Raw genomic sequence first — 10,702 nt, forward strand, 5'->3', positions numbered from 1 at the left:
ACGCTGGCGGGCGGCGGGCTGGGGCGCCTCGAGGGCAGCGCTCGCGCGAGCAGCAGCGGAGGGGCTCACGCAAGAGAAGCGCGTGCAAGAGCAAAACAATGGTTCACAATGCGGCTGCAGGGTGATGGGTGGGCAGTCGGAATGGAGTCCGTCTCCGTCGAAGGATCCAGATGGGGTGGCCGGCCAATCAGCGCGGCTGCTCAGCGGCCGGAGGTGTCAGAGCCGCTCGCAGCAGACGTCACGGCCGCGCTTCTCCACACGAGCTTCGCCCACAGCGCAGCCCTCGCCCCGCGCCACACGCCGTCTGTCGCAGCCATGTGTCCGGGAGAGCTGGGCACAGGGGCGGGTGCCGATTGCCGCATCCATACGCCATGGCCTCGCGCATCGCCGAGTGCCACACGCTCGCGTGGCAGCAGACTGCTGCGGTTGCCGTGGGTCCATGGCCTCCACCATAAGCCGAGCGGATCAATGGACGGCCCGGGCCGCGCACACGGCCATAAAACGCCCGCCTGCCTTGGATCCTCTTTCTCTCTTCAGATCAAAAGCCAACAGAGCCAGCCACGACCACCGCTTTAACTCCTCCACAGCGGGCGTGTTGCCAGTTGCCTACGTGGCAACGTGGCTCTGGAGAACAATAATCCTGGATAGGAAGCTTTCTTCTCGTCGGGTCGTCTTGATTGATGGCGATGGGCTGAGAGCGTCGATGATGGGAGACATGCCGACCGAAATTTCTGCTCCGATCTGCTTGACGGTGCTGCTCCAAGACCTGCCTTGCATATGCATGCCGCACAGGCCAACGCCGAATACCTCACTGCATTGTTTCCCTATCTCTCTGAAATTCCCGTGAGACCTGGCCCCCTTGCTCAACGCCAACCGGAGTTTGCTTCTCGCGTACGAGCCAATTGAGCAAGCACCCCGCCGACTTTCACCCGCTGCCACCCTCGCCAGCACTATCCTCGGTGCCCGCTTGCTCCATGTCTTCAGTCTCAGGAGCACCCTCCTTCTGCGCGCGGGCGTTCTTGGGGTTCAGCAGAGACTCGCGCCACTATGTACCGTGTCAGGTGCTTGTCGAGAACATGGAGGGATTGCCTACCAGCTTGCCCAGTGCTTTGCGCTGCTTCTTCTTCGGGATGTGGGCTACCTCGTCTTCGTGGGCTCTGACTGGACATCATGTCAGCACTCGTTCGTCGTTGCCGACTGGGGAGCAGTACAGAACTTGTGCATGAGAACACTGTGGTGCTCCGATTCCACCGAAGTTTTCTTCACGATCTTCACAATGGGTGAGACCGGCTGGTACTCGCGCTTCATAGACCGGCTCGAGGCTTTCTTCGGAGTGACGCTGAGGGCATTTGCCGACGTGGATCCAGGACCTTGCTTTGGGCTCCGCTTGGACGCGCTCTTTGGCGGACGACCTGGGCGGCGCTTGGGCGGAGTGGGAACGCTCTTGGTGACGCGGCCGCTCGCGGTGCGCCTTTGGCCAGCGGCCTCCCCCTCCGCTACGGGCACACACCCCCATCAGCGTCTGCAGGCAATGTGGAGGTGACCGTGGCACACGTACTGCGTTCCTTCTTGGGTCGCGTCTCTAGTTGCACATTAATCAGCTGAGGCCACTCCGGCGAAGTCGTGCCGACTCACCTCTGTAGTCGACCTTCTCGAGGTTGCGCAGCTCTGCAAGTACGTATCAATGGTGCCACAGCATGTACGGGTCGGGGTTGCCTCACTCATTTTGACGTGGGGTGCGGTGGATGGTGGTGGGGGTGGAAGCTGCGACACCCTCGAGTTAAAATATCTGGGCACTTCGAACCGTCTTGTGACGCCTAGCGCCTTTCCGTCCCTGCGTCTTTGTAACGGAAAGAGCGAGCTCTCCACTCGCGCCTGCACTTCTGACTCACGGCCCGCTTCCGTCTTAGGCATTCACTTCAAACAAACATCATCAGCCTTGGGACCACCACGGAGTGGGATGAGAAGAAGTAATTGTACACAGACAGATCATGCCTTTCATAGGGCGACTACCTCAGCGGACCAGGTGCGAAGTGTTTGGCGATAAATATTCAAATGCAGCCAGGGTCCACAGGCGGTAGTGTATGATACCCACGGTCTCTACAGTACCCGTGACACTTTGAAGCAGATTCAGACACGGTTTGCGTACGCGAGTTGTTAACCACTTGGCTCTCTAAATGGAACGCCGGCATGCCGATCACGTTTACCAATCATCCAATTGCCATGACCCAGTGTTTCACGAGCAATATTTAGTCTCGATGGGCACATGCCAAACTCATGAGCAGCCTCTTCGGAGCTCACTTGCGATGCTTCTATACAGCTCTCCATCGCCTTTGTACCGCCTGGCTCCTGATCTTCTAATTATAGTACACTCTAGAACGGGATGGTAAGATCTACTAGCAGTGTACTACAAGTCAGCGATTACATTATTATAAAACCCAAGGATTAAAGACACCCGAGCAGAGTAATCCATCATTAGACCTATAATCTACGTTCCCTTGTTTTGTAGACGTTTCACCCTGCTCGGAGTATTAGTTAGAGAAATAATGCTTTATATTAGAATATTGTTTAGTAGGGATAAAGACGCTAGAATAATACGTAGCTTTAAAACCGAACCCTCTCTAGACTGCTATAGTCTAGCATGCGTATATGTCGCTTTAAACGTATTAATATAAAGAAAGACTACCTCTGATACGATAGTATAGTAAGAATTAACTCGTAGTTCTAATTTCTAGTTTAATAATTAAGCGGTAGTATTTCTTCTTAAATATCTATGAGCCCACGTACTTATACTATTAGAGTAGATAAAGAGCTAATCCGTCTAAATTAATATATTGTTTATATACATCTACTTAAACTATATAACGTAACCTATATTTATAACTAAGCACTTAATAAGGGTTAGTAAGCGAAGAAGGTTCTTATTAAGTATTATTAGATACCGGTCAACGGGTGTGTAGTAATATATACTTATAATTATTATTTCGTCTTTATCCTTATAATTCTAAACAAAATATTATATTAAGTCTATTTTAACCTACGCCATCTCTCACCTCTTTCTCTTCTCAGCCGCGACTACCGCGACTACCGCCAACTCCGCTATCAGCTTCCGCGGCCATGGTTCCATAATCCCCTCACCACCATCCTTCCTGAGCAACCGCCGCCCTCAACCCGGAATTTATCTACACTAAACGCTTAGCTCGACTATCGAGCAGCAGCAGTAGCTCCGCATAACATGGTGAAGAAGCCGGGATCAAGGAGGGAGAATCTACTACAGCCCTTAGCAGGGCTTTAGAACATAGCATAACTATGCCCCAGCTCTGCCTTAGAAAAATAACACATGTGGGTAGTTGAAGCTATCGTCCGGGCGTGTATGTAGAATTTTAACTCTACATTCTCGTCCGGACGATAGCTTCAGCTACCCATGTCATGAGCAAAAAAGCAAATCCACGCTAGCCATCGGCTGCAAGAGGGGACTGTACATGACCGGAGCGGCCGAGACCCTGGAAACGAGGAGGCGAAAGTGGAATGCCCGCGATTGGTTCGGCTCGAAGCGCCGATTGACACGCGGAACTGTCAAGGATGCGAGTTTCCTCTGGATAGAGAAAGCGTTCGCACTCGTAGACAGGCTCCTAATTGGTTTGCTTAAGCTGCAATGTCTGTTGATCGAAGTATCGTACACAGCACTGTTGACTACTACCTTTCCTTTCTAATTGCCAACAAACATTTAGTCCCCAAGGAAGGAACAAACGAAAGGCGTCTGGAGGACTGTTAGAGCCGCACTGCAGGGATTGTTTAGACTTTGCAGACCTCGTGCATGGTCGGCTGGATTACACGGAAAAGGCGCCCTCCAGTGAACGTAATGAGTGTGGGGTCTCCTCGGTTGCAAAAAGCGTGACAAATACGCCAATATGCGTGCTGAGGAGGATGGTCAAAGTGCTGATCACTCCTCAACGATCCAGCCACAGCCTAGATACTCCGGCCAATCACTACGGACAGGCGCGCCGCTGCAGTCCCGGCACGGCTTCAATTTCCCTAAGACATCAACCGATGGGGCAAATTAGGTGTCATTCTCTCTCCATCTCCGGAAATAATTGATTAACTCCAGCTTGGTATCGGGCCTTCTCACGTACGACCTGCGCGGAGAAATACGCAAGTCCCCGTCTTCATTTTTATTTCTTTCTTTTTCTGGCCTTACAATGATAGAAGCACTAAAACCATTCAAGCTACCCCGAAAAAGATAATGATAAGCTCAATCAACGCGATGACTCAGGTGCAGTCCTTTTCGTATCCGAGTCCATAACGCTTCGATAGGCTTCAGATCGAGCAGTCGTAAAGGATAGGACAAGAGATAGAACATGAAGCGGGGGCTGAGGGCGGATGGCAAATGCAATTTCTCATCAAATCTTTCGTCAAGCGCGCTGATTGAACGTGTAAGCATTTATTAAGCAAGGATTGCCTTCCGCTTGTTGGCCTCGCAAGCTTGAAGGGGTGCTGAATATACATGGGCGACGCACAAAGCGACCTCGAGTGTCAATTCAAGGCGAAAACCAACGGTTCAAGTGCAGTAGTCGCGTAGAGAATTGTAGTAATAACAGGAGCACTACGAGAATTGCTTTACCCGTCTTCAGAGTACTCGTGTCAGAACGGGTACGATACGAAACCAGGCCACTGAGCAAAATCAAGCGGGAAGCCATCGCGAAGTGGTACATGATCCGGTTTTCGAAGTCTTCCATTCATTTCCCCCAGCTACCTGCGCTAAGTACTACCTAATGGACTACCTACAAACTACCACACAGCTCAGCAGAGCAATCGCTGCTGTCCCCACAATTGCTTCATCTCTCGTCTCCCCTTATTTTATCTAACAAATGACAAAACTTCCATGCCAGTCTTAGCCAACAAGGGGGTGTGGATGTACAGAAGCGGAGGCAGACATAAGAAAAAAAAAAGAGGTCATGACCGAAAAGCACTTAAGAGAGATCCCGAGATCGAAATGCCGGTCTTTGTTGGGTGTGAAGAAGAGAGTCGTAACGGGTCGTGGTACTCATCGAACTGTGGGAAAACCAATCAGAACGCGTAAAGGGTATATAGCCGACCAGCAGAGACAAATCTGCTTGAAAACACAGGCAAAATGAAACGAAATAATAAAGGCAACAGAGTATGCTGAGAAAGAAGTGCAAGGTAAGCTAACACGATAAGCACGAATTGCAAATCACAGGAGGTAAATGCAACAAGGAAAATAAAAGCGAGCAAGTTAGGCCGAGGAGATAAGGGCGGAGATGAGAGCATTGGTGGGGCCAACGGGGCGCGCTTAGGGATGTGACAGAGGTGGGCGCTTAGATGGCGTTACCGTTGACCTCGACCTCGTAGCCCTCGCCCTTGGCTTTCAGTGCCTTGGCAAGCATCAGCTCACGCATCCAGTCAATCCGCTCGTCGCGTGTCTTGACCGCAAAGTGGTGAGTCTTGCCGTGGGCGACCGCCTTTTTAACGACGCGCTTGTCTGCGTCGGGCGGGCCGGTCGGCACAAGCTGGAAAGTAAAGGCAGCATCTGGTGGGCCGCTGCCTTCGCCCTCCTTCTTGTTGGCTAGCTTGAGGCCTCTGAGCTTGGCAGCTAGTTTGTTAGACGCGAGCGAGCTGCAACCGACGGCGTATTCATGCACGTCGATGGTGTTAAGCGCCATGGCTTCAGGTACGTCAGAGGCGTGCATGGCGAGCTGGGTGCCGGTCAGACGGAAGTGTTGATCTTGCCATTCGTGCCGCAACAGGCGAGTGCGGCGCTTCTTCATCCAACCATGGTGGTTGACGCCCGCATATTGGGGGTGTGCGTGTGCATGCTGCGCCTCATAACGTGCCAGCAAGTGTTGCTTCAAGTTGTCCGAAGCAGAAGATGAAGCTACGGAATGCTTTGCCCGCTGGCGATCATGGGGCGCGTGAGACGCATCGGCGCTGCCTTGCAGAGTCGTCGCCGAGTACTCTGGATCGGACGAAGGGCTAAACACTTCGCCCTCATGCACCGGCGGCAAGGCGAAGGATGGTCGTTGCCAATCAGCGGCGCGCGACAGGTTGCTGGTGCGCTGGACGGGATCACGATACTGCATGCTCGGGGGTACGGACTGGCTCGCGTCACGCGAGACGGGTCCCAGACTGACATGGGTGACCGGGACGTCCATCTCAGACGCAGGAGTACCGAATCGGTAGAGACCGGGCGAGGCATTGGACGCACGGCAAGGCGAAAAGGTGTTGGCATACTCCGGCGGATGGACTTGCTGCGGGGCGTAGTAGGGCTGTGCGGAATTTGCGCGCGGAATCTGCAATTTAGGTAGATTTCTGAGGTTGTTGTGCGCGGGCTGGGTATCTTGGGGTGGCTGGAGCGGGGGGAACAGTTCCAAAGGAGGGGTGGTAGAACGCTCGTCCTCGAAGGCGTAGTGCTGCGTTTGCGGCGGCTCCACGTGCTGCAGATTCAGGAATTGCTTGACATTCTCCTGCGGATCGCGCAATTCAACGTTGCGCAGAGACTCTTCAGTGGGCTGGACGAACTCAGGCATCTGACCAGGCCCGAGGAGATCGGACGAGGCCACAACAGAGGGCAGGGCATCGGAAGTGGGGCGATAGACGTTCTCGACGACCTTGTTCGCAGCGCCAGCGTTGCCCGGGTCTCCAGCCATGAAGATGTGCCCCCCCTTTTCGGGCGAAATGGGGAAGCCGTGCTCTTGCTGCAATCGCTGGTACAGGCGCTGCTGTTTCCTCCACTTGTGGCAGCGTTCTCCCTTGGCGCACTTGTGGGGTTTTGGCAGGAGCTGCTCAATGGCTACGATGGACACGGACTCGGCGGGAGTGATGACATCGTCGCCGTGCCTGTGCCTGCGGCCTCTCCTCTTGCGGTGGCCGCCGGGCGACATAGCGCCCTCGTTGGCATCCTCGCAGTCGCCGCGTCGGTGGCGCGACTTGGAGCGCTCACGGTTGCGCGACTTGTCGCGGATGCTGCGCGAGGCTTGGAGGCCGGTGGGAGGACGGCTGATGTCTTGGAAGGGAGTGGGGACGGGGCTGGCTCGGCCATCGTTGCCCCTGAGCGCGTCGATGTGGTTCCACAGCTGATGCCTCTTGCCGAATGAGGAAATTTCTAGCTCCTTCAGATCTTCGAACTGCATGTCGAGGAGCACGGCGCCAGTGATGTCGTGCTTCTCGAACTTCTCGATGATGGTCTCCTCAAAGCCCAGACTCGCCATCCACGCGGCAACTTGCTGCGCCGACCAGAACCGCACGTCGGCGGCATCGTCATCGTCGTCGTGATCGTGGTCATCGTCGTGGTCGGAGTAGTCGTACGCATGCTGGAAGGGCACTGGGGTGGGCTCGTCTCGGAAGGCGGTCTCGGCGCGGAAGGCGGTCTCGGCTCTGGGCGGCGTGTGTTTCGGCAGCAGCGGCGACATCTGCAGCGCGTACTCGTAGTTGAATTCGGCCGAGGACAGGGACGAGCGGAAGAGATGGGGTCCCCTCGGCCCGTCCACGGGCTTCAGCTGCTGCTGCAGGTCGAACTGGAAGTGCCGGCTCGAGTGCGGCGTGGGCACCTCATCGTAGGTTGATATGGTTGTCTGGCTCTTTCTGCTGTCGTTCTGCGCTAGTTAGCCGGGTGCTCGCAGGCCAGGGGCCTGGCGAAGACTTACGGATTCGAAGCTGAACTTGGGCGATTGTGCTTCCTCCTCGAACTCGCTCGACTCGTCCTCGAAGTCGGTGTCGAAGATCTCGGTGGCCTCGGACATGGGCCGAGGCTTGTCGGAGCGCACAGCGAAGAATGACTGCATCTTGCCGCGCTGGAACATCTCCACGCCCGGGGGCAGAGGCGTGATGGGAGTTTGTGCCGCCTGCATCAGGATGCGGTCAGGACGAGCAGCAACGCGTGGGCCCGGAGGACGTACCATTATGACGGGGGCACAGCTGGGAGGAGACTGCGAGCGGGCGGCGTGGACCGGTGAGTTACTCGGGAGCAGGACTTTTCTTCGAGCGCAGATCTACATGGGTCACGGCAAGGCGCTGGCAAGACGGAAACACGTATACGGACCCTGCGGGCGGTGGGCGCCATCGCGGGTTTTAGTATGTCAAACGGTTTCGGGCGCGCTCTGGATGAGACGCCGGGCTCTCCAATTGCGGGCGCGCAGCAGATGCGGTGTGGTCGCAGCAGAGCACATCGCGCGGCCCAGCACGGAAAGCCTCCTGCCCGGCCAATCCGCACCGCCGCCGCGTGCTGCGCGCGCTGACTGGGCTCTCGAGCCGGCGCTTAAATAGGGCAGCACAACCAAGATCCCCGCTGCGCGCGCTCATTCGCCCGGGGCGGCGAGGCTGGCGCGCCTCACGACCCAAAACGGGCCATTTTGCGGCGTATCAATAGCGGAGTCACGCCAGGGATCCTCGCAAAGGCCCGTCTCGCTTCGGCACGACAGGCGCGGGAACGACGAGGAGCGTGCGAGGCGTGCAGCGTGGCTGCCATGGCCTTCCCGTTTCCTGCCAGCTGCTCCCGTGTCACTACATGTACATGCGCATGCGATGCGCGATCCATGGGTGCTGGAACATTGGAACTCGTGTGCGACTCGTGCTAAGACTGCGCGAGCTGGGGCGACGGGCTGCGGGCGGCGGGCCAAGGGACTGCGCGACGGGCGCGGCGCGAGGAGATCAACGGCCGCGGTCGCGAGCTTTGCCGTGCTTGCGTGACTTAGGATCTTGGGCGGCGGCCCGCCCGCGGCTGGCCAGCAGCCGGTCTGACCGCGCGCCGCCGGAGCCGCACCGGCTTGGGTGGTGCGGCGCGTGGCAGCAGAAAAATCGCCAGACCGCAAAAGGGGCGAGGTGGATGCGTAGGGCAGCAATGGCGTTGCGGCTGCCAAAGAAGCGAGCTGCGCGCAAGAGCGCCGCGCCGGTGCCTGCGTCATTCATGGCGGAAGCAGCTTCCCCGAGCCGACGCGCGACGCCGACGCGACTCGAGACTCGACCTCGGACGCACGCTGCGCGAATGCGTGTCGGTGCATGCCCGCTGCTGCTGTTGCTGCTGCTGCTGCTGCTGCTGCTGCCCGCACCAATGCCGGCGCCCTCAATCAAACACCACGCCGACCCAATTTCCACCGTGATCGCGTCCTGCGTGCGACGCCCGCCTGTGACGACAGTCGCTGCCCACCGTGCCTGCGCCAGAGTGCCGGGTCCAGACCGCTCCTTCACGTTGCACCGCCCAAGCACCGAAGCCGACGGCGGTGACGGCGCGAGCGGCCAACCAGCCTGCGAACGCCTCCTCCATCTTCTCACATGACTGTACGCACTATGCGGCCCAGTCCACTTCTATCCACTCGGTGCGACCAAGACAGTAAAAATCTGTCCGGCGGGGCGTCCATCGCGAGGATTGCCACCGGCTCCGCTCATGCCAGGACGACGCCTGCGCCGGGCGACGGGTACGACGCTCTCGTGCTCCACCTTGATGAATCTCTGCTGTGTATCGTCGCCCCGTCGTCCGCTTCCGTGCACATGCTTTGATCGTGCAGCCACGCAGCTCTGCGCTGGGAGCAAAAGCAGCGTTCGCCCGGAGATTGGGCTGGCGAGGGATCCCATGCTCGGTGCCAGCGCACCCCGCCATTTACGTCTCTCCATTCGCCATCGCTCCACCTCTCCGAGAATCGCCCCGCGACTCTTTTCAACGACGAGGCTGGGCCGGCAGGATTTTTGCCAGATAGCCACCGCTGCCGCGACAAGAGCGCGCGCCGCACCGCTCAGGCAATGAGTCGACCGCCGTCTCCAATTTACCAGCGTCACGGGAGCGTCGAGTCAGGTGGGGACCTCTCTCTCAGCTCGCATTCGCCGAGCGAGGTCAGCCGGGCATATTAGGAAATTTTGTCGGCAGCCAATCAGCAGCCGCCATCGCCCAGCGCGCAGAGGTTGAGCGGCACGGGCTAATTATGGCGGTTGCGGGCGGCTAATTAGCCTGCAATTGTGCGCCCGATTGAGGCATTTAGCTGTCTTTATTTTTGTCAGCCAGTGTGGGTGGGCCCTGGTCCCTGCCAGCTCAATCTCTGTCCTTGCACCCCACACCCGTTGGGCTGCGCGATTGGCAGAGACGGCAGCGCCCGAGGCGCATGGTCCCCAGCCTAAACTAGCGGAGCGAGAGCTTGTCATGCACCACGCACCACCATCACATCGCGCTGCAGCCAACGATTGCTGGGATTGCCACGGACTTCCAGCCGACGATGCCTGTCATGGCTGGGAAACATCGCCAGGCCTTGCCGGATCCAACCCCACGGCCGATATCGTTGCCCCGGTCGCACCAATCTGCTCTTGTACGCCTTCCAAGCCCGACCTCCTTCCTCAACGGCTCCGCTGTCTTGGACGGCCCAGATGCTGTGTCCGCGCGAACTCTGTCGGCCTGGCTCGAGACCACGGGACGGCGACTCGGTCACACGCCTCAGGCCACCCCAGCGTCTCACGGAGCAGCATGGCCTTCCTCCTTCGGCCGCTGACACTCCCGCGCGGTGGTACAGCACGCAGTGACAGCAGCGGCGTCATCGGCAGCCGGATTGGCAATATTCATGCGTTGTGATCGTCATTGATCATCTCGAGTAACGAGCGGCCCGCAAAGCCCTCAGCGCACGCTGCAAGTATTCCCCTGATGCATCCTGCTGCCGGCGGCAGCCACTCAAGCGAGGCCAAGGAAGTAAGATCACTATCACGACAT

The 10,702-nt window shown here is 57.4% G+C and overlaps 2 protein-coding genes across 2 annotated transcripts; both read right to left on the bottom strand.

The window, feature by feature from the left end:
* Window positions 1–925: 925 nt before the first annotated feature.
* LTHEOB_12025 (ATPase) lies at window positions 926–1,725 on the bottom strand (the record flags this gene model as incomplete). Its single annotated transcript, XM_035508847.1, has 6 exons — window positions 926–1,045; window positions 1,094–1,161; window positions 1,212–1,496; window positions 1,559–1,582; window positions 1,636–1,668; window positions 1,722–1,725. 6 exons carry the CDS (start codon window positions 1,723–1,725, stop codon window positions 926–928), a joined length of 534 nt encoding a protein of 177 aa, XP_035365438.1.
* Window positions 1,726–5,336: 3,611 nt separating this feature from the next.
* Window positions 5,337–7,916, bottom strand: LTHEOB_12026 (Sam and PH domain containing protein; the record flags this gene model as incomplete). The annotated part of the gene is made up of 3 exons (XM_035508848.1): window positions 5,337–7,610; window positions 7,662–7,859; window positions 7,914–7,916. 3 exons carry the CDS (start codon window positions 7,914–7,916, stop codon window positions 5,337–5,339), a joined length of 2,475 nt encoding a protein of 824 aa, XP_035365439.1.
* Window positions 7,917–10,702: the final 2,786 nt, after the last annotated feature.

The sequence above is a fragment of the Lasiodiplodia theobromae genome (assembly GCF_012971845.1).
Source record: "Lasiodiplodia theobromae strain AM2As chromosome Unknown scaffold_56, whole genome shotgun sequence".
In the NCBI taxonomy this organism is placed as follows: domain Eukaryota; kingdom Fungi; phylum Ascomycota; class Dothideomycetes; order Botryosphaeriales; family Botryosphaeriaceae; genus Lasiodiplodia; species Lasiodiplodia theobromae.